General features: G+C 41.8%; 1 protein-coding gene across 5 annotated transcripts in view; it reads left to right on the forward strand.

The window, feature by feature from the left end:
• Positions 1 to 24,261, forward strand: part of EP300 (E1A binding protein p300) — a 90,951-nt gene that overhangs the window by 14,612 nt on the left and 52,078 nt on the right. For all 5 annotated transcript variants that reach the window (XM_043965691.1, XM_043965692.1, XM_043965695.1 and 2 more), the window contains exon 2: positions 21,081 to 21,739. In XM_043965691.1, the coding sequence (XP_043821626.1) occupies positions 21,081 to 21,739 (659 nt within the window). The remainder of the gene's footprint in view (positions 1 to 21,080; positions 21,740 to 24,261) is intronic.

The raw sequence follows: 24,261 nt of genomic DNA on the forward strand, positions 1-24,261 counted from the left end.
TAGAGGGGAATGTTTAGGTTAAATGTAAGCAATTTACATTAAGCTAGTCGAATTTTTTTTTTTTTTTTTTTTTAGTGAGGCAGTGGGGGTTAAGTGACTTGCCCAGGGTCACACAGCTAGTAAGTGTTAAGTGTCTGAGGCTGGATTTGAACTCAGGTACTCCTGACTCCAGGTCTGGTGCTCTATCCACTGCGCCACCTAGCTGCCCCCAAGTTAGTAGAATTTTTAAAATTCCTACTTTAGTTACTCCCTGATTTGTCTCATTCTAATGATGTTGGAAATTATTAAGTATTCCCTGGAGTTAGGTGCTAGAGTCATACATTGAGACCTGCAGAATTGCAGAAGTAAATGAAGTTTTGAGTCAGTGCTAATTTCTTTCTTTTTTTTTTTATCTTTTTTTTTTAAGTGAGGCAATTGGGGTTAAGTGACTTGCCCAGGGTCACACAGCTAGTAAGTGTTAAGTGTCTGAGGCCAGATTTGAACTCAGGTACTCCTGACTCCAGGGCTGGTGCTCTATCCACTGCGCCATCTAGCTGCCCCTTTTTTTAAATCTTAAGAGTATTTTATTATTTTCCAGTTACATGTAAATATAGTTTTCAACATTTGTTTTTTTGTTTTGTTTTTACATATAAGGTATTTTATTTTTTCCGTTACATGTAAAGATAGTTCTCAACTTTTGTTTATACAAGCTTTACAATTTCAGATTTTTCTCCCTCCCCCCTCCCCCAGACAGCAGGCAATCTGATATAGGTTATATCTATATACATATCTATATATATGTATACACACACATATATATACACATAATAACATTAATCCTACTTCTGCATTAATCCTGTTATAAGAGAAAAAATCAGAGCAGTAATGCAAAACCTCAAAATAGAAAAAAAAAACAACAGCACCCAAAACAAAAGAAACAGTATGGTTCAATCAGCATCTATACTCCACAGTTCGGTTTTTTTTTTCTTGGATTTGGAGATCCTCTTCTATCACGAGTTCCCTGGAACTCTTCTGTGCCATTGCATTGGTGAGAAGAATATAGTCCATCACAGTAGGTCAACACTCAATGTCAACATTTGTTTTTGTAAGATTTTTAGTTCCAAATTTTTACCTTCCCTCCCTCCAAGACAGAAAATAATGTGTTATATATGTACAATCACATTAAACATATTTCTGCATGTCATGTGTTGTGAAAGAAGAATCAGAACAAAAGGGGAAAACCTCAAAAAACAAAACAAAAAAGTAGAAACTGTGGTTCAATCTGCATTCAAATTCCACATTTCTTTTTTCCTGATGTGGAGAATGGAGAACATTTTCCATCCTGAGTCCTTTGGAATTGTCTTAGATCATTGTATTGCTGAGAAGAACCAAGTCTGTTACAATTGATCATCACACAGTGTTGCTGTTACTGTGTACAGTGTTCTCCTAGTTCTGCTCATTAACGCCGATTTCTTAAGTTGATTTTGATATTTTAGATCTACAAGCTGTTTGATCACAACCTGTGCACATATGTCTATACATGTTCTGCAGGAGGCCTTCTAGAAAATACTGGTAGCATTGTCTAGGCTTTCCCGCTGCTTCCTGGTGCTCACTGGTTTCTTAGAAGTAAGCTGTAGCTTGTTTATGCCTACCAGGCATCTCCTTCGCTTTTTTGGAGACCCTCTGATTCTTTGGAGACTGGGGGATCTCAAGACTTTCAGACAGAGCTGCCTCAGGAGAATATTGGTGTGGTAAGTAGTTAGGACAGTCTCTGCTCATTGGCTTATTTCATTCAGGCCACTTTCTTCAGTGTCTAAGAGCAGTGTGTTGCTTGCTAGGCCAAATCTCTGGCTTGTCCATTCAACTGTTTATCTTAGTCTGAAAGAAACTTTCCTCCATTGGTTTTCCAGTGTGGTTACTAGTGAGATTAAACGCTTCTTGGGTGATGATGAATCTCCTTTTGTTTTTTGGTTTTTTCGTTTTTTTAGTCAGGCAGTTGGGGTTAAGTGACTTGCCCAGGGTCACACAGCTAGTAAGTGTCAAGTGTCTGAGGCTGGGTTTGAACTCAGGTCCTCCTGACTCCAGGGCCAGTGCTCTATCCACTGTGCCACCTAGCTGCCTCAATGGATCTCCTTTTAAGGGGTGTGTAATCTCAGAGCTTGGTGCAGTCAGCATGTGGCTGTGCTCCACAAACAGGGAGGTCTGGTGGGGAAGCCTTTTTTCCATTGGAACATGGGATCTGACAGTTTCCATAAGTGTCAAACACTCTAGGGGAGCCTAATCTCCCTGTTTTGTGCCTCATTTGATAGTAATAATCATAGGGTCAGTGAACGACTTTACCTTATCTCATCTGTTAAGGAATCCTTAAGGATTTTAGCTAATGCTCAGGAGACACTTCAAGGCTTTTAGAGCAGCATTTTGTTGCCAGAACAAATGTGTTTGGTTTTTGTTTTTAATAGTAGTCAAAAGAGAAACGCAGGTTTTGTATTTTATGTTTTTCTTTGGTTAATTGTTTAATTGTAAAGCTGGAGTCTGCTGTATGTTGGATGTTATTTATTTATGAAAACCTGACTTCTTCATTCCTTCATCATATTTTAATACAGATTCAGAGCCTAAGCAAGTTTGTAGTTATTGATACTTTCTTGATCATCTTTCTTGGGAGTTAGAAGACCTGTGGCCATTCTCTTCCCCTATTGTCCCTGTGTACATTTGGTCTGGTTTGGCTACCCTTCCAGGCTTTCATGCCATTTCTGGTCCTAGTTGTCTGTCCACATTGATGGCTGCATTTGGTACAGAAGTCTGCACAGGTTTGCTTTTTGTCACTGTCGCCTTCCGCTTTTGTTCTCCCGTGGCCTTGGGGATGACCTGGGTTGGGCCTCTCACTAAGCTCTTGAAGCTTCTCTTTTCCTCTCCTGCCTTTCCATGTTTCATGAAGTGATAATGCTCACGATCTTCCACCATTCTCCTCGTGAAGACTCTAAGCTTTTGCAATAAAAGATGGAGAAAGAAGAAAAAGCAAGTCAGCAACACTGGCTACAGCATGACAAGGGTGTCCGGTGCAGCTTCGCGGATTCCACACCCATGGGCCCCCACTTGCTATGATCTCTTTCCTGGGGGCAGCCTTGCTTATTTTGGTTGAGCAGCATTGAGTACCGGTGTTCTTGTCACTTCTTCATTGAACATTAGCTCAGATGCTCTTCTCTGCTGCTCTGAATCCTTCCCATTCACCCTGCCTTACAATACAGTGATATATCATGGGGAAAGCACCATTGTTTAGCCATTCTTCTATCTGTGGACGTCTGCTTTGATCACAGGTTCTTGTTAACACAAAAACTACTACTGGATAGTTAGATAGCTTTTTCAGCTTTTGACCTCCAAGTAGAGGCCTGTCAGTGGATCTCTGGGTGAGGTTTCAACATTTTCTCTCAAAATTGCTTTCCAGAAGGCCTGCATTAGTAAGTCGTGTGTTAGTGTGCTTGTGTGTCCACACACCCCCACCCCATGCATTGTGTCATCTGAGAACCTCTAGGGTTGTTGTACATTTCTTTTGTCAGTAATTTGGAGCAGTCTTTCATATGGTGGTAGTCCTAGTCATGTCCTTTAGTCACTTATCCATTGGGGAATGATTCTTGGTCATCTTTATAGATTACTATATTTATATTCCCTGTATGGGCTCTCACCCTTAGTGGAGATTATCATTGTAGACCCAGTTTTCCACTTTGCACTGCATCTCTCCTTATCTTTTTGTGGTTATTTTCTGACAGCAACAAGCCAGTAAGCATTTATTAAGCACCTGTTGTATGCCCAGGCACTTTGGGTTACAAAGAAAGGTCAGACAGTCTCTGTTCCATAGGAACTCATAATCTAATTGGGGGCAGGGAAGAGACACAACATGGAAACAACCATCTACAAACAAGGTCAACAGAGAAGGCGCTAGTGTTAAGGAGGTTGGGGAAAGGCTTCTTTTTTTTTTCCTCTGGGGCAGTGAGAGTTAAGTGACTTGCCCAGGGTCACACGGCTAGTAAGTGTCAAGTGTCTGAGGCCGGATTTGAACTCAGGTGCTTTATCCCCTGTGCCACCTAGCTGCCCCTGGAGAAAGGCTTCTTACAGAAGGGGAGGGGGCGGGGGTGGTTAGCTGAGAGGAGGTGGAGATAGGAGGGAGAGTGTTTTATGCATCTGGGGACAGCTAGGAGGCCACAGTTATTGGGTGGCAGGGGAAGGAGGAGGGAGCTAGGGTATGGAAGATTTTAGATTTGATTCTGGAGGCCACAGGGAGCCAGTGGAGTTAGTTGATCTTTAGGAAGATTGTGCAGAGTGGAGGGTATGGACTGGCAGGCCAGCCAGGAGGCTAGTCTAGACATGAAGTTATCAGGAGCTGCCCCAGGATGGTGACTGTCTGGAGAGGAGCTTTTCATGTAATTTATCATTTGTGCTTGCCACTGTTGGGTGAGAACTCCTTCCTGTCTATTACAACACCCCCCATGAAAAATAGATTTCATCTCTTGGGAAGGGGAAGGGAAGAGATGTTAAGCTTTTATCTTTTCAGTTATTCACATTTTTCAGTCATTTTTTTTAGTTCCTAATTTTAAAATTTTAATTGAACAAGTATTAAACAAAATGAACTCTTCCTTACACACAATTGAGCAGAGAGGGTTGTACGTGAAATTGCAAATGTTATGTCCAGTAAGCTTCTGTTATTTAGAACATCTTCAACAGTAATTTCAAAGCTGTCCTTTGTCTCTGCTTCCTTCTTTCTAGCCTTCTGTTCTCTTCTGTGCATTTTGAAAGCACGTTTAAATGGTCCTCTTTTCTTTTGGCAGCCTTTCCTTCCCTCCAGGTGGGAAAAAGGAAGGGCAAAAACTCACCTTTGTCGTTATTATGTAGCTCCCACTTGGGCTGGGTTGTACCTGGAGACCAGCACTTGGGCAAAGGGGCAGCACTGTCCATCCCTGTGGTGAGTCTCTCTCCCGTTTTCCCAGAAGCTTTGCTTTGGAGATTTGGCAAAATATTTAGTGGGGAACAGGTGGACATTTCCCAGTGAATTGTCTATTTTTTGTCTTCATTATCATACTAGTTAAGATTTGGCTCTCTGGTACCCTAACTCTTGTTAGCCATCTCAGCAGATCCCAGTTTAATCAGACACCACAAATAACTTAGAAATGTATGCAAAAGTGAAGAAATTCTCACAACTCCCCATTAGCTCTATACAAGTGCCAAAAAGGAAATCTGGTTTGCTCCTTAGGCAGTGAGGAATTCTCTGCTGTCTAAATACCCAGGTTTGAAGAAAACAGAAAACAGAAATTAACAGTGTTTTACAATGTTGTGTTCAGATGGTGTACAAGAAATCGAGTTGTGTCCTGTGCTAGCCAGGGTATCCGGGGCCCAAGATGGTTCCAGGCCCCGAGGTGCACAATTATGCTCATAGAGGAGGAATAGGAAGCTTAACAATAGCAAAGGGAGCCAGGAGCAGTTCAGGCTCCCTTTCCTGTGTTCACCTTATACAGTTAGAGCACCTTCCCCCCAATTATATGACAAAGGACTTGCCTATTATCCTGCAGAATTTTCTTTTTTGGTCATTGGAACCCTTAAAAACAGTGACTGATGTTGCATCCATAATTGACATTTACATCTGTTTCTCTTGTGGCACAGTGGAGGGCATGTTGGCTTTCCCTTTCCTGCTCTTTCAAGTGAAGGTAAACTAGAGGGCCTGGAAGGCCCTTCCCAGTCCCAGGCTCCCATCCACACTGGGGTCACATGGCTACTAATGTCAGAAAGGTGCTGTCCTAGAGCAGATGGCTTCCTGTGCTCATAAGTCCTTTAAGGGGTCTAGACATCCTCTGTACTTTTGTTTCCTGCAGTTTCCCAGTGTGTGAAACAGCGTACTTTGCCTTGTCCCCAATAGGCCTAAGAAAAGTGACTTCCAAGTCTCTACAGAACAGTTTTTCAAAGATACCAAATTTAGTGTTTATTGCTACTCAGTGTAGAGCGTTGGGGCTGTGCTCCATAAGTTTAGGCAAGGCAGCATCCTTCCTCTTACAGTGATAATAGTCTAGTAGTGTGTAGAAGTGGAAACAATACCTTGGGTGGTCCAGGAGGAGGCGTGGGCTGGGCAGAGTTTCCCCGGGAGAAGGGGGTATTTTGTCTTAAACTCTAATGCCTTTGAAATTCAGTAGTATGTACCAGAGCTAGTGGGGGCAAAGAAAAACCAGTGTAGGCTTAGGGAACAGCCAGTGCAGCAGCATTGAATGGGGCAACACAGGAGCTCCGGCCCCTTTGGGGCAGATGTGGTCTGCGTTGTGCCAAGCAGGGAGGAGATCAGGCCAGAAGGAAGTGAGGGTGGTATCCCATTGTGGAGGTTCTGGGTTCTAGCACTAGTGAGCAAATGGAAATACTTGGAAACAGGACAGAATAGGGGAAAGGAAGGATGCAAGCCAGAGGAAGGCCTCTTATAGCACTTGCTATGTGGGTGATTCAGAAGGACACATAGGAAAGACCTGCGAGCCTGCTCTGTGACTGGCCTGGTGGACGCATGGCAATGGCGTTCGTTCCAGGAAGATTATGAGTCATTTGTGTAGGTCTCTATACAGAATGTTGAAGCTGTGGGGACCAAGGATATTTACTGGTGGGTTTTGTTTTTGTTTTCAGGGCAATGAGGGTTTAAGTGACTTGCCCAGGGTCACACAGCTAGTAAGTGTCAAGTGTCTGAGGTCAGATTTGAACTCAGGTCCTCTTGAATCCAGGGCTGATGCTTTATCCACTGTGCCACCTAGCTGCCCCAAGGGTATTTATTGTTAAGAGAGATACTGTGGAGAGAAGAGGAGGAACTAAATCATGATTTTATGTATCCTTTTTTTTTCTTTTGGTGAGGCAATTGGGGTTAAGTGATAAACCATGATTTTTTAAAAAATTATTTAGAATTTTATTTTTTCCAAATTACATGTAAACCATGATTTTTTATTTATTTATTTTGGGGGGGGTGAGGCAATTGGGGTTAAGTGACTTGCCTAGGGTCACACAGCTAGTAAGTGTTAAATGTCTGAGGCTGGATTTGAACTCAGGTCCTCCTGAATCCAGGGCTGGTGGTGCTCTGTCCACAGCACCAACTAGCTGCCCCTAAACCATGATTCTTAAGACATATTTTCACCCTGGTGTATCCAGGAGATCTTATCTAGCCCAGAGAGTCTGAGAAGCAGAAATCAACAGGCTCAGAAACATGGGATGAAAGAGGATGAACTTAAAATGTCGGGGGGGGGGGTCGACCCTGGAGAATGGGGACTACAAAGCCCTCTGAGTGAGTGGGAATCAAAGATGAAGCAAGTGACAGGGGCCACTAGTCTCCTACCTGACTTTAATCAACATGGCAGAATTGCTGGTATTGAACTAGAACTAGTGAGAGGCTGTGCTAGAGGAGAAATGCAGAGAGGCGAGCATATGCACACATATACACACGTGATTTTTAGAAGAGCACGTTCCAGAGAAGAGGAGGGCTGGGTCGGGCTTGTTGGCCTAAAATTGCAAAAGGAATCATGAAGTGTGGGGAAAGCTCTTGAGTGGAAATTTGTTTTGTTTTTTAAAGGAATACAAAGTGAATTTTTAAAAATATATTTTATAAACATGACATCACATAATTATAAACACATAATATGAACTGAATTTAGAATAAGGAGAAACTTGGTTCAGATTCTCCTTCAAATGATTACTGGTTTTGTGACTCTGAACAAGCCCTTCAACCTTTATGTCCTTGGTGGGTTTTGTTTGTTTTTCATTTTTCTTTTTATTTCTTTTTAAATTTTTGCTTATTTATGGTTTGTTTGTTTGTTTTTAGTGGGGCAATTCGGGTTAAGTGACTTGCCCAGGGTCACACAGCTAGTAAGTGTTGAGTGTCTGAGGTCGAATTTGAACTCAGGTACTCCTGACTCCAGGGCTGGTGCTCTATCCACTGCGCCACCTAGCTGCCCCTCGCTTATTTATTTTTGAAGGACAATGAGGGTTAAGTGAATTGCCCAGGGTCACACAGCTAGTAAGTGTCAAGTGTCTGAGGCCGGATTTGAACTCAGGTCCTCCTGAATCCAGGGCCAGTGCTCTATTCACTGCACCACCTAGGTGCCAATATAAAAAGGGGTTGTAAGTTGAAAATGTTTAAGAAGCCCTGATCTAGTCTAATCCTTCACCCAGCATTTTGCAGATAAAGAAACTGAAGGCACTGGCCCTGGATTCCGGAGGACCTGAGTTCAATTCCAGCCTCAGACACTTGACACTTACTAGCTGTGTGACCCTGGGCAAGTCACTTAACTCCTATTGCCCTGCAAAAAAAAAAAAAGGAAAAAAAATTTTTACGTATATCGGTATTTAAAACCTTTTACTGTTGCCATATTTTTCGAGAACCCCACATTCAGTTGTGTGACTCCATATGGGGTCATGACCCACAGTTTAAGAGGGTAGGGACTACATGAGCTTTTAAGATCTCTTGCATTTCTAAATCTACAATCATATAGATCTATTGCTTCTTAAATAGAAGTACTAATTGCAGAGCTCACCTCATTGGGCTGCTGTAAAGATCAAAAGACAAACTTTTTTTTTGGTGAGGCACAATTGGGGTTAAGTGATTTGCCCAAGGTCATACAGCCAATAAGCAAAAGACAAACTTTTAAAATTGTCAAATTCTATTAAAAAACAAAATTGGTATTATTTCATTGGGGGAAATGAAAAGGCTATTTTAGTAAAAAGCTATATACTTCTTTTTTTCTTTAATCTTAAAAGCATTTTATTATTCTCCAGTTACATGTAGTAAAGATAGTTTTCTTTTTTTTTTTTTTTTGCAGGGCAATGAGGGTTAAGTGACTTGCCCAGGGTCATCCAGCTAGTTAAGTGTCAAGTGTCTGAAGCTGGATTTTAACTCAGGTCTTCCTGAATCCAGGACTGGTGCTTTATCCACTGCACCACCTAGCTGCCCCCCACACGATTTGTTTTTATAATATTTTGAGTTCCAAATTTTTCCCCTTCCCCAAGATAGAAAGCTATCTGATATAGGTTATACATGTGCGATCACATTAAAGACATTTTTGCATTATTCATGTTGTGAAAGAAGAATCAGAACAAAAAGGGAAAACCTAAAAAAAGTAGAAACAGTATGGTTCAGTCTGCTTGAATGGAATTCTTTTTGTTTTGTTTTGTTTTTTTAATGTAATAAATATTTTTATTTAGAGTTTTGGGTTCCACTTTTTATCCTTCCTTCTCTCCCCTCCCTTCTCCCTGAGGCAGCAAGCAATCAGATATGGATTATACATGTACGATTATGTAAAAAATGATTGTATTAGTCATTTTGTATATGAAAACTTGAGTAAAAGGGGAACAATGAAAGAAGGTAGAAAATAGTATGCTTCAGTCTGTTCATCTATATCAGTTCTTTGGTGGTGGAGAGTATGTTTCATCAATAGTCCTTTGAGATTGGCTTAGATCATTGTACTGTTGAGAATAGTTAAGTCTTTCACAGTTCTTCATCAAGTAGATTTGCTGTTTCTGTGCACAATGTTCTCCTGGTTGTGCTCACTTCACTATACATCAGTTAATACGAGTCTTTCCAGGTTTTTCTGAAATCATCCTGCTTGTCATTTCTTTTATAGCACAGTAATATTCCATTACAATCTTATACTACATCTTGTTTAGCCATTCCCCAATTGTTGGGCATTCCTTTTTATTTCCAATTCTGAGTTGAGTGGAATTATTTTTTTTATTTTAAAATTTAAAAAAATTTTATCATTAAAATATTTTATTATTTTCTAGTTACATATAGTTTTCAACACTTTTTTTTTAGAGATTTCTAGTTCCAAATTTTTCTCCTTCCCAAGACAACAAGTGATCTGATATAGGTTATATATGTACAATCACATTGAACATATTTCCACATTACTCATGAAATCAGAACAAAAGGGAAAAGCCTCAAAAAAGAAAAGCAAAAATAGTAGAAAAAGTATGGTTCAATCTGCATCTAGATTCCACAGTTCTTTTCTGGATTTGGAGAGCATTTTTGAATGGAATTCTTTAAGGGGAAAAAAAAAACCCTCAACCTTTCCAGTGAAGAAAGGAGGTGATTAAAGGCATCAAAGGCAATGCCCAGGGAACTCCTTCACCAACCATTAAGTTTAAACTAGAACCCATGACCAAAGGTAGAGCCCTTCAACTCCCTCAGACACTGAAAGTAACAAGAAGAACACCTAAGAGGGCCCACTTTCCCCGCTCTGGTTGGAACCACCTCATTTCTTGCCTGAGTTATTTCAACAAGCCTACTGATTGTTTCCTCCTCAAGTCCTCAGCTCCCCTTTCCAGTCAGCCCATCCATTCCTAAAGCACAGACCTGACCATTGCTCAGTCAACTCCAGCAGCTTCCCCTTGCATTAAGGATGAAATCCAAAGTCCTTGATTTGCCATTTCAAGTACTTTGCAACCTGATTCCAGCCTCACTTTCTATCCTTTCATGTACTTTGCTTCCCCCTTCACTTACTGTATCCACTGGGCCTCTGGCTGTTCCTCACACTGGCTGTTCCACTGCCTCATCTCACTACCTTTGACAGTGGGGATCCCCTAGAGAATGCATTCCCTTCTCATTCATTGTGCCTTTCTGAGAAAGACCTAGGAATTGGTGCAGAGTAAAGTGAGCAGGACTAGAAGAACAGTTTACACAATTAGAACATTCTAGAGAAATACAACTTTGAAAGACATCAGAACTCTGATCAGTGTATTGATAAAATCCAGAAGATCTGCCTTCACAGAGATTTGAAGAACGTAGTCTTTTTTGTGACAGTCTGGTGACATTTATGAGCCCCTTCTCAGAATTGTAGGGATTACTATGGAAATCCATTATATTGGAAATTTATCAAAATATTAAACCGACTCATTTGGGAAAGTTGAGCTGTCCAGAGGTGGACTTTGCTACCTACAGATGTCTGAGAAGCATCAGCCTTGGAATATCCAAATGGTTAGGGTGGAAGGGATCCCTGGGAATTCAGCTATCTGTTGGACTAGGTCAGCCTAGAGATTCTATGATGTGGCAAATTGATGGTTACTGGTAGCCATTGAGAGAACGATTCCATTAGTGATAAGCTTCGTGACTAGATTCCATAGGACAATTGAGATAGAATCCATACTGCGAGAGGTGGTATATATAACTGATGTGCTATAGACAACTTTTTCTTTAAAGTGATGTTTTTTTGTGGGGGGGTTTTTGGTTGCTAGTGTTTTTGTGGGGCAACGAGGGTTAAGTGACTTGCCCAGGGTCACACAGCTAGTATGTGTCAAGCGTCTGAGGCCAGATGCTGAACTCAAGTCCTCCTGAATCCAGGGCCGGTGCTTTATCCACTGTGCCACCTAGCTGTCTCTATAAGTTTCAGTCATGAAGAGGAAAGGAAGGATGGCATCTCCTGCCTGATCTTCAGCCTCACACAGGAGTGGCAAAAGGAAAGGTAAGCAGGCCTTTCAGCTTGCTGTTCAGTGTCCTGTCTGGTCTCCAGCCTCCAGAGGGCAGAGAAGAGAAGGTGCCTTCCATCCTGTGCCTGTTCTCCTGCCTTGGGGAAGGAGAGTATTAGCAGTCCTTTTGCTCTGAGTTAGTTCTTCCCCTCTTTCCTGAACTTGGAATCTGGGGCTCTAAAAGAACATCATTCTTAGGCCTGAATGCTATGACTTTGAACATTTCTCTGAAATTGTCACTAAATGATTACCAGGCTCCCCCTGCTCATAGCTTCTGTGTGCTCATCCAGACCCCATTTTCCCACATTTTGATTGATTTTTTCCCACCTCCTTCACCATCCCCACCACCCCTAAAGTCCCAATGAAATGCCCCTCACCTTAGACAACAAACTTACTTCCATCTTACTTAACAGATCTTATCCCTTCTTGCTTCTTCCATTTTCTGATTCTCAGTGAGACATTGTTCCTGGCTACCCTTTCCAGCACTGCCTGGCCCCCTCCACCATCACTTAGTTACCTGTGCTCCTACCTGCCTAATCAGACCCTGGCAGCTCTTGCCTACAGGTCACTTTCTTCCTTAGTGAGTTGGTACTTCCTCAGTTCCAGGCTCTTCCCCAACTCCTTGTCTTCATATTACAGACTTCAGCATGTATACTGACGGTCCTTCAAATGCCCTAGTTTCCCAGCCTCCTCATTTCTCCATCTTTCCACCCTACTTCAGGCAAACACGAAGATGGGCAGACCCTTTATCTTGATATCCCCCACAAACAGCCCTTTCATGTTCAGGAAATCTGGCCATAGACCTCTGGCTTCCTTCCCACTTCTCTGCTCCTTTCCTCACCTTGACTCCTTGGCACACACTGTCTTCTCTTGCCTTCCCTCACCCTCTTATTAGCACTCTTGTCCTGAGGGTCATTTGCCCTGCTCCACACACACACACACACACACACACACACACACACACACACACACACACACACACTCCACCAAAAATTGATGTTGCCCAGCCTCAACTGGGCCCTCACTGCTACTTCTGGGCAAGGCTGTTCTCCTTAATCAGCTCTATTCTCCAACCATTCTTCTGAACTTTTCCCCACTTCAGCTCTCCCATGGCTCCACCTCCCCTCCACCCTCTCAGCTGGAGACTCACCTCATTTTAACTCAGCCCCTTCTTTTACTACATGATCCAGATGCTGGTGTCTTCTCCACCCAAGCCTCAGGTGTCTTCTACACACAGGAGGGGTCTGACTCCATCCTGCTTCCTCTCCACGTTGGCCTCATTGTCCCTGTCTGCTTCGTGCTTCTCTACTGCCTTCAAACATGCCCAAGTCTTCTCTGTTCTCAAAAAAATTTCATTTGATCCTTCCATCCTTGTTAATTATCCCTTTTGGTAAAAGTTCTGGACAGTTTGAACAGAGGTAGGATAGAAGTTAAACAACGAAGAGTTTGGCTATGCTTGATTTCCCTGTATTGCTCCAAGATTAGATAGTATAGAAAGGGGAAGGGGAGACAGGAATTCCTTAGCAAGGAGAATTCCCTTTAAAATGAGGGGAGTTTTACACTAGCTTGCTCTCTTCCAGTTCTAAATTTGTGAGCTTGGGTATGTGTCCAGCCCATCAGACTTGCATCCCTGATCTTACTCTCTCTCACTTTCCTTCATATGTTTAACAGAAACCATTGGATTTCCTGAATATTATAATAACAAGTTCTTATATATGAAAGCAACGTTTTTAGGCATGCCAGCTTCTGCTGATAGAATGCTTCTCTTTCTCCTTTCCTAAATATTTGGGCAAAATGATTTTTTATCTTAAGGTGAACTACTGTTTAACTTGAGATTTGAGAATGTGTATGTAGCATTGAATGAAATGGTTGCTTTTTTTCATGAAGGAGATTGTATTCGGAGATGGTCATAAAAATAGGGAGGAAGCCTTTCTGTAATATGGTGAACCTAGAGAGCCTAACAGGTATCTTATCTAGTCCTCTCAATTATCTATTTTGATCGATTAAGCCATCCATCAGTGAAAACTTTTGAACATGTACCCGATTTGTTTCTTTTTCTAAGTAATATACATGTTCATGTACTACTGTTACATAGCATGTGCTTTTTAAAAATCTACATTCTACAGCTACCCCCAGTAGAAATTGCATCATTGGCTGTGTTTACTAAATCATTTTATTCCTTTTCAATCCCATCTACTAGCTTTGCAAGTCTTTGTTGAAATTTGGTTCCATCTTCCCCCTTGTTTAACTAATTTTTTTTCCTTTTTCTTTTCTTTTCTTTTCTTTTTTTGGGGGGGGGCAATGAGGGTTAAGTGACTTTCCCAGGATCACACAGCTAGTAAGTGTCAAGTGTCTGAGACTGGATTTGAACTCAGGTCCTCCTGAATCCAGGGCTGGTGCTTTATCCACTGTGCCACCTAGCTGCCCCAATCTTCCCCCTTGTCATTCAGTTTCTCCTAGGTAATTGTCATCTTCAACATCACCTACTTCTGTCTCCTTGCCAAGGCCAGCCCCTCCATACCCATTTTCTCCAGAAAATTGCCCCCACTCTCATATGTCCCTCTCAACAATTTCTCCCCATTCTTTCTATGTTGCTTACATACTCAAGTCTCCCATTTAACAGGCCCCTCCTCAGCAACTCTCTCTTCCTTTTCTCAGCCAAACTCCTTGAAAAAGCTGCATAACAAACTGTGTGTGTGTGTGTGTGTGTGTGTAAAAATTTTCTATTTGTCATAAAGAATAAAAAAGAGCAAAGAACAAAACAAACAAAACCTTGTTCATCAAAATTAACCACCCTATCAAAAAAGTCAGATGTCATCTGCAGTATACCAACTCCGCAGTCTGTGTTCTTCTTTCTCCTAGCCCTTCTTGCGCTTTGCTAGGCTGATATGATTTGATCATATTCTGTTTGTATTATTTATTTTGCTGCCCCTTCCATTTACATTTTTGTAATTGTATATGCTGTTTTCCTGATTCTATTCGATTCACTTTGCACTATCCCATGCTTTATCACATTCATCTTTCCTTACAGTGTAGCAATATTACCTTACATTCATCTAGCTATTCCCCAACTGATGGGTATTTACTTTGTTTCCATTTCTTTACTACTACCCAAAAGCGTTACTATAAATATTTTTGAGTATACGGATTGTTCTTGTCATCGACCCCTGGAATAGCTAGATGTCTAGTGGTGAAATCTGCTAGGTGCAAGGATATGGATACTTGAGTCACTTGACATAATTTCAGATTACTTTCCAGAATGATTATAGCAGTTCAGAGCTCTAGAATAATGCCTCTTTCCACAACTCTTAACCTTTGCCAGTTTGCGGAATGTGAGTTAAGCTCAGAATTATTTTGATTTGCTCTTTTGTAACTTTTTCATGTGGTTATTAGTTGTTTAATAGCAATAGTTGATCCGGGTTCTTTGGAGAAATGTAACATCTCCTTGGGCAAAATAGAATGGGAAAAAGAATCACAACTGAGCACAGTTAGTTTGGACATTGAATTCTGTCCCGAGAAGTAGCACAGAATTCAAGTTGTAAAGCATGGTAATTGGTTCCAGCCCACAGGAAATAAATGAAAAAAAATTTTTAAGTTTATCTGTTTATTAACATAACGGCAAAAGATAAGAAAAAGGTTTTTGTGATTCAAGCATATCACAAAATAATAGTTATGAAAAGCTATATTTTTAAAAAACATTTGACTAGAAACCTGCACTGGCTATAGGATGAGAGCCTTGGTAATGACGTACATGGTATTTTAGCTGCCGACACTGACTTGCCTTTCCTTTTTGAAATCTTTAGGCCTACCCTGGTAGGGACAAGAACCTTTTCTGCTTTCTGAATACGCACACTCACATTCTCACACAGTGAAAACCAAATGCAGTTGGATGACCCGTGGTGCTATGGAAGAGCAGTAATATTTTCAGCATTCCAACATCTCTTCTCTTTTAGCGTTGCTCATACCATGTTCATGCCCATCCAGCACATTGTTCTTCAAATGTAATACTAACAAGACTCTTTCTGCCAATGCTGAGTCCATCTGCAGCATTCTTCCTTTTGTCCATTTTCTCAGCACAAGCCTTGGTGATGTGCAGCAGCGCACCTCCTCCACAGGTTATGCAGACTTAGTTATGCCAGCCCTCCCATGAATCAAGTTTTGGCTAAGGTTACATTCAACCTTTTATCACCGTAATAGGCACGAATTTGAATTGCACATTAATTGAACTGGAAATAATGGATCCTAGCTGTCTGTGCGAAGCCAAGACTCTATTTTGTATAGTTTACCTTTAGCCAAACGATTTTTTAAATTTATTTTTATTTTTTTTTTATTTTTTAGTGAGGCAAATGGGGTTAAGTGACTTTCCCAGGGTCACACAGCTAGTAAGTGTTAAGTGTCTGAGGCTGGATTTGAACTCAGGTACTCCTGACTCCAGGGCCGGTACTCTATCCACTGCGCCACCTAGCTGCCCCATGCCAAACGATTTATGCATTTATATGCTGCATACTCTGTGCCGAGCACTTTGCAGATATTGTTCTATTATTGTCCCTATTTTACAAGTGAGGAAACTGAGGCAAGCAGGTTAAGTGACTTGCTCAGAGTCACACAACTAATGAATATCTGAGGCCAGATTCCAACTTGGGTCTTCTGACTCTGGGCCTGGTGATTTATCTACTACACCACCCAGCTGCCCCTTTAATAAATTAATATAGTCAAAGCAGAACATACACATTTTTTATCATGTCCCAAAACGGTATATTTTATCGTGCAGCTTGGGCCTATCACACCTGGCGGGAAGCAGGTAGCATCAGTGTTAGAGACACCACTTTCTCTCTTACCTACTATCTCAAGTGAGATGCTTTATATAGAATTTTGCAAACCTTAAAGAGATATATAAATGTTGCCTGTCTTAGTTATTGCCTTCCTGACTGTCCTCTGCCAGATCATTATCCATGTCACCCTCCTCTCACTGGGAGTGTGCCACAAGCTTCTGTCCAGGGCCTTCTTTCCAAAATTTTCTCCCTTGGTGACCATCAGCCCCCATGGTTCAATTGTTTATCTATCCATCCTTGTTTGCTCAGATTCAGCAGGTCTAATGGAAGGTAACCACCACCTTTCTAGTCTCCCACATGGGCAATCTTGGAGTTTATCTCCCTGTTCTTCCATATCTTACATGTTCAATAAATTCCACAATATTTCTATGTCTACTACCACATCTCTGGATATTCCTTTCTACTCACTACTACCACCCTAGATAAGACCTTCATCACCTCTTACCTGGACTGTTTCAGTAGCCTCCTATCATCCTTCCCCGCTCCAATTTACCTTCTATCTGGAATGACTACTAACATGATTTGCCACAGTTCCTGTTGTTAATTCCAGTATCTAGGATGAAATAAAAGGTGGTTGGGGGGGGGTGTTTTTGGTTTTTTGGTTTTGCCTCTTCCCACCCTGGCTGTGTCATAACCTTCCAACCTTACATGTTATTCTCCTCCACATATTTTTCTTTTCTAGCTGTACTGGCTGTCTTGCTGTTACATAGAAATTGGTTCCATTCCTTTGCAGTGGTTGCTCCATCCCTGCAATGCTCTTCCCCATGTGGCATTTCTGGATTGCCCCATCTGCTAGAATCAAGGATTCCTTTTCTCTTGGATCTGCTCTGTATCATCACAGAGGGAGTGGGGGAGAGGTCAAGGGCTCTCTATTACTGCTAGGATAAAAGACAAATTTTTCACCTTGCCACTTTAAACCCCTCACAATCTGGCTCTAGTCTACTTTTCTTGGTTCATTGCCCATAACTACCCTCCACAGACTCTAACATGCATGTAAGTGCTTGCTGTCAGCAACTGGAAGCCGAAACCTAGGACTCTTTCATTTGGTCTAGGTCCCCACCTAATACAATATGTGGAACCAAGTTTCACTTTGTATCTTTTTTCAAAAATGGGTTCAAATGCCACTGAAATTTATTCATGGGGAGATTCTTTAATCAGAAAATCTGTTTGTAAACTTAGTTTTTGACAATTCTTTAACATTTATATAGCACCGCCAGTGTGCCAGGCACTGTGCTAAGCATTATCTTCTTTGATTCTTAAAACAAGTCTGGGAGTTAGGTGCTGTTATTATCTCTAGTTTACAGACAAGGAAACTGAGTCCAAGCAAGGTCAATCACACAAGCCCAGGATCACACAGCTAAGAGGTATCTGAGGCTGAATTTGAACTCTGGTGGTCTTGCTTGCCTTCAGGCTGGGTGCTCTATCCACTGAGCTCCCAAATGCTTCATCTAGGTATTGTGATGGCTTGTTCCTACCATCCTTAGCTAACTAACATCTGAAACTGTTCATGAATAACTTGTTCAGTCATTTCTGTTGTGATTCCATTTGGAGTTTTCTTGGCAAAGATACCAGACTAGTTTGCCATTTCCTTTTCTAGCTCATTACAGAGATGAGGAAACTGAGGCAAACAGGATGAAGTGACTTACCCAGGGTGGTCACACAGCTAGTAAATGTCTGAAGCTGGACTTGAACTCAGGAAGACAAGTCTTTGTGACTCCAGCTGTGATAATGTAATTTCATATTTAATTCTCCCTAATTTCAGTTTTTTTGGCTGTCAGAGCTGATTAGATTATTAGTTTTCCCTTACAGTAGAGAACTTGTATGGGTAGTGGAAGAGATCAGTCACTTGGGTTTGTGTTTTCTCCATTCAAAGCCTCTTGTCCATCTTGTGAGTCTTCATTTACTTAGAAGTCAGGCCTTTCCAACCTGTTCCTGCTTAGGTGACAGCTGCCTTGTAGCTCATGCTATCCTGGCACAATTGCTTGGGCTTGGTCTGTCTACAGTGAGATCCTGATGACCAGGGACTAGAGGAGGAAATCTCGACTAATAAGTGAACTTCCTGACAACTTGAGCTTGTCCTTTTGTTAAGAACCAAAAGCTTTCTAAAATGCACCACACACTCCTGCCTCCTTACAGTGACTTTAATTTAACTTGTTTGTGTCCCAAGTGACTAGGCACAGAGAAGCTTATTTAGAGGGGAGAAAATCATAATCTGATGTTTTCTTTCTATTCTCCTGCGCTGGTGGACAACACCCTGTGTGCTGAGGTTCTCTTCTTCCCCCCCCCCCCCCATTTCCAATACAGTGATCTCAAGGGAGTTTGATTGGAAAAGAGATAATGGGTGCCAATTAATTGGGTGGGAAGCCTGGCCTGGTTTAAATGTAATCTCTGGCAACTTGGTTCCTTACCTGTAAATAAGGATAATTTTTAAAATTTTAAATATTTCATTTATTTATAAGTATTTTTAAAGGCTATTGTGGAAGGGAATACTTTGTCAAGAAGGGTAACAATTAAAAATGGTCAAGGTGATTGAAATTTATTCAATTTTCCCCTTCTACTGTTTTATCATTGATTTAAACTTACCAGTTTAGTTACCTCATAGAATGTTATCCAAATGATAAATACAATGTATTCACTCAGTAGTCTGTATTCTTCAGAGCTCTCTGGCAGGTTAAGAGAAGTTAGGCACGTTTGGAGCTCAAGGCCTCATCTTTGACTAGCATGGAGGGCACGGGATAGGCAGCTGTTCAGTTCTCCCCAAGCCTTCTTGGGGCTGTTCAGACACAGACAGCATTTCAGTCCTTTGATCAACATTGGGCCTTTCCCTACCCTCCCACTTCTGCAGCGCTCTCCATTTTCATATGTGAAGTCAGGAATGCTATTGGAGTGGACCTCTTCTGGTTGACAGTATCCTTAGTCTTTTTACTTGCTGTTGTACTTCCATGACTGCATAATCCATCAACTGGATGGAGTGCCCCACGCCTTTGTCGTTGTGGTCACTTCTTCCACCAACACTGTCCGCAGCCACATGCCTTCAAGGGTTTTCTGTAGCTGCTGCAGCTGGCACACGCCCCACCTTGCTTGGAGCCAGCTTATGGTCAGATTAGATGCCCTAAGTTGAGCTAGCTTGATCTTTGGGGCAGCAGACATGCCGGCAGCTACAGACACCCTCCTTGAGCCTTTACTGCGTGGTCCTGGGCCTCAGAACTCAGCTTCATCAATGTGAGTATCAGACAGAATGGAAGAAATTAAAGAAAACTTTTCATATTTCTAGCTGAAGACTCTACTCCCCTCACGATACAGTATTTTCATAAATTTCATAAGATTTGAAGATGGAGAAAACCTTAAATATGACCCATTCCAGTCCCCTCACCTGATTTAAAGAAACTTGGGGCCAGAGAGAAAATGCTTAACTGAAGGTCACACAGTAGTAACAGGGCTTGATGCAGCCATGCTACTACATATTTGGCTTTGGACAGTCAGCACAGGCACCCTTCTTAGGTTTATCATATTCCACAGTATTTCTGGTTCTGCACCCCGAAACTCCCACATTTTCTCACCCAATAACCAGGTCCTGAAGCCTTGAATATTGAGGTTACATCTTAGAGTCCACATCCTAGATTGGGAAGTGGCAATGGACACACAGGTAACAGCCCACAGAGCCTCCTTCCAATCATTGCCTTGGGTGGTGATGGCAGACACTGGTGGTTCCTATGACCTTCCATTATTTATTATGGAGAAATCTCATGATGAAAAAAATAATGTTCCCCAGCAAACTTTGTTGTGCTGGGTTTTAAATGGTAGTTTATTTTTGGAAACAATTAGAAATTTCTTTTTAGGTCAGAGTTCTATTTCTCAGGCCATGACATAGTGAATGTTTGACCCTATTGCTCTCTTCACACTACCTTCCAGCCATCCTATATGAGGCCGGGCAGGCCCTACGTACAGATTTAAAGCTGATGTGGTTAGTGGGCCATTGGTGCCAGATCATGGTAGCTTCATCTTGTCAAAGCCTTGTGAATTAGATCAGTGTGTAATTCTTAGAATGAGATATGGACAGGGCCATCTCTGATCCAGATGTGGCATCATAACATTTGTTGAGCACCTATAACATGTAAACTAATCATTTTCATTTTTCCTCACCAAATGCCAGTAACACAGAACAAGATTCTTCTCTCTTCTCCCTCTCCTCCCCCCCCCCCCAGTAGAACTTAGCTTTTCATTTAATAGGCCTTTTAAAAACAATGTATCTGTCCACATTCTTTCTTTCTCTGCTTGGTTTGCTTAATTTTTCTGAGCAGTTAATCATCTCCCACCCCTTTCCTCAGTAACTATGCACAGTCCACCTAAATACACATCCTTGTTGGCCTCATCTCTAAATAGCTAGAGATCTTGTTTTTTCCTGCACCCATCCCCTGACCCACCATTGAGTTATCAGTTTATAATGTATATACTACTGGTATTTTGCTATCTTCAAGCTGTGACTTTCCTTATATTTCATTGGCATTTTCTGGGGTACAATGTTTTATCACACTGAAAGTTCTTTAGCCATTCCATCATTAAAAGCCATAAGTTCATCTTCTCTGTGTGTTACAAATAACATAACTAACTACAAATAGTCTGTACTTCTTTTACGTCAGCAAGTGAGTTTGGCACCTCTGCTGTGAGGTGGCTCCGGCATTATGCTTTCCCTGTTGTTTGGCTTGCGGTTCCATGACATTCTGAAGTGTGAAATTGCTGCTTGAGCTCCATGTTTCCTTGTGTGCTGAGCTTTCATTTTCTCTTGTGTGTTTTTTTCTCTTCTAGATTTTGGATCTTTGTTTGACCTAGAACATGACTTACCAGATGAATTAATCAGCTCATCAGAATTGGGACTTACCAATGGTGGTGACATTAATCAGCTCCAGACAAGTCTTAGCGCACCAGATGCTGCCTCGAAACATAAACAGCTTTCTGAATTGTTGCGGGCTGGCAGTTCCCCGAATCTCAATATGGGAGTTGGTGGACCTGGCCAGGGCATGGCTACTCAAGCCCAGCAAAACAGTCCTGGAATGGGAATATTGAACAGCATGGTCAAGAGCCCCATGGCCCAGGCCAGCTTGACTTCTCCTAACATGGCAGTGGGTGCCAGTGGGCCAAATCAAGGGCCTTCTGCACAGTCTGCCGCTGGTATGATTCCAGGAGTGAACAGTCCAGTTAATCAGCCCGGACTAGGGATGAACACAGGCATGGGTGCTGGCATGAATCCTAGCATGTTAGCTACAGGCAATGGACAGGGGATGATGCCAAGTCAAGTCATGAACGGTTCCATTGGAGCAGGCAGAGGACGACCTAACATGCCATATCCAAACCAAGGCATGGGAAATGCTGGCAATTTGCTGGCTGAGCCACTGCAACAAGGGTCCCCCCAGATGGGAGGACAAAGCGGATTAAGGGGTCCACAGCCTGGAGGAGCTTTGGGCAAGGTAAGAGTGGGTGGGCAGGGCTCTGCATTCCTAGTTTCAAATTTCTTGTTTGCATTTATTCTAGCTTTGTTAAACAAGATCCTCGATGCTCTAGAAAACAGCTACATTATCGGCGGTTTTGAGCCTTTCCATGGATGTTTTTTTAACTATGTTGATACTTTCAGTATTTGGTGATAAGTGCATGCAGCATACTTTTCAAAGAACTTTAATAAGTATGGGTCAGTAGTTAGCAATACTTAAGTTTCTCACAATGTTTCCAGGTCACCTTTACTCACTGGTGTCCCACCTCTCCCCCCTCTCTAATCCATCTCAGCTGCTAAAGTGATACACCCCTGAGTCTGAACTAGTCACTCTGCTGCTGCCCCCCCAGACTCTATGGCTCTTCAGTACACATACTCACTCTGCCTTTGCAGACTTGTGAGGATCCTCTGACAAAACTCATCTATTTCATGATCCCTATTTCCCATCTCCATGCTTTTACATAGGCCATTCCCCAAGTCTGGAGTGCACTCCAACTTACTACTGCATCTCAAATCTCTTAACTTCCTTACAATTTAATCCACTCACCACCACACTCTGTGTAATATACCTGTTATTTATATATGTGTGTATATGTTGTTTTCCCCTATATAATGGAAGGTTCTTAAAGCTAAGGGCACAGTGTTGCTTTAAGGCATAATTGTGGCTACTTACCCTGAAGTCTCTAAAATGGCATCTTTTTTTTTTTTTTTTTTAGTGAGGCAGTGGGGGTTAAGTGACTTGCCCAGGGTCACACAGCTAGTAAGTGTTAAGTGTCTGAGGCCAGATTTGAACTCAGGTACTCCTGACTCCAGGGCCGGTGCTCTATCCACTGCGCCACCTAGCCGCCCCAAATGGCATCTTCTTGCTTGCTGTATGACTCTGGGCAAGGCACTTCACCATTTGCCACAGTTACATTATCTTTAAAACAAGTTGGAGAAGGCAATGGCAAAACCCTTCAGTATCTTTGCTGAACAAACCCCAAATGTCTTAAAGTACAAAAAGAGAGGGACAGTATTATGATTTCTGGATTAGGATGCTAGCTTTTCAGATTTGCATTTCTGGTTTGATCAGTTGATTACATTAGTAAAAAAAATAATAGAAATGATTTACATTTGACTTGGTTTCTCAGTGTGTTCAACAACTTAGTTATCTTTTTGTTTCATCACATAGGCTAGATTTTTCAGTAATTTCAATTTAAATGAATCGTTTACTAGTTTCTTGAGTTAAAATTAAAACTGATTCTGTGTTCGGTGCTAGACACTGAGGTATCAGGAGCAAGCCCTGCAGAAAAGACAAAAGTAACAGCTGGCTTACTTAAAATTCTCAAATTACTTTAAAATGAAAACCCCTAAATAGGGACACAACTGAAAAAAAAAACCAACCACCATAAAGATTTTATGGATCAGGGTGTGTTAGATCTCCTCTTACAGAGCCATTCAACAAATAGTTATTTTTAGTAAGGAATATTTTTATAGAAAAAGAGCAGAACTGTACAATACTTTGGGAAAAAGTCCGATATCAGCATTGTAATAATGCTTATTGATTTTTTTCAATGTTCTGCACCCAGGGACCTTCTCTTCTGCAAAGAGGTGGCCAGAGGTGTCTTTCTCACAGCTTCTTTTTGGAGGCCAAGTTTGGTTTTGTTCTGCCCACATTCCTCTGGCATTGTTCTGTGGTGGCTCTTCCTATTTACATTGTCTGCTGCCTTCACCCTAAATCAGTTCAATTAAATCTTCCCAAGCTACTCTTGTTGTGCAATGGGTGGTTTTAGTCATGTCCAACTCTTCATGATCCAGTTTGGGGTTTTCTTTGCAAAGATCCTGGAGTGCTTTCTCCAGTTACTTCTCCAGTTCATTTTACAAATGAGGAAATTGAGGCAAATAGGGTGAAGTGACTTGCTCAGGCTCACCCAGCTAGTAAGTGTCTGAATTTGAACTGAGGTCCGACTGCAGGGCTGGCACTCTGCGCACTGAGCCACCTAGCTTCCCCAAGTGACACTTATAGCCCTTTAAGTATTGTCACATGCTTTATATCTATTAGCTCTTTGGATCCCCACATCAGTGCTGTTAATACCTCCACTTAAGGGAAAGTGACCTGGCCAGAAGAATTGCTGTTTAAAGGTCTGTGGCAGGACTGTGAAACTCAGGTTTCTGGCCGTCAATCTACCAGGATACTTGTCAGTCTTTTCATGACCTGAAGCAGCACATTTACTTGCTTTGGTTAATTAAATTATATTGTTTTTGTTTTTTATTTTGATTGCATACTTCCTGCCACGGACCAGCCCCCCAGAAGCATTTGGAGTGACAAAGGGAACTTTAGCAGGGTGAACATTTTCCCATATACACTGCTTGTGTGACTTAATTTGTTCAGGTTGGTCAGATTAGAATCATTGGGTTTTTTGTGGAAAATATGAACTTTGGTATTTTTGTTGGAGTCACAGTGGGCAGGTAGCAGTAACAGCAGGATTTTTGATTCAGCAACGTGGGGTCCTAGGAGCATCA

The sequence above is a fragment of the Dromiciops gliroides genome, chromosome 5 (assembly GCF_019393635.1).
Source record: "Dromiciops gliroides isolate mDroGli1 chromosome 5, mDroGli1.pri, whole genome shotgun sequence".
In the NCBI taxonomy this organism is placed as follows: Eukaryota; Metazoa; Chordata; class Mammalia; order Microbiotheria; family Microbiotheriidae; genus Dromiciops; species Dromiciops gliroides.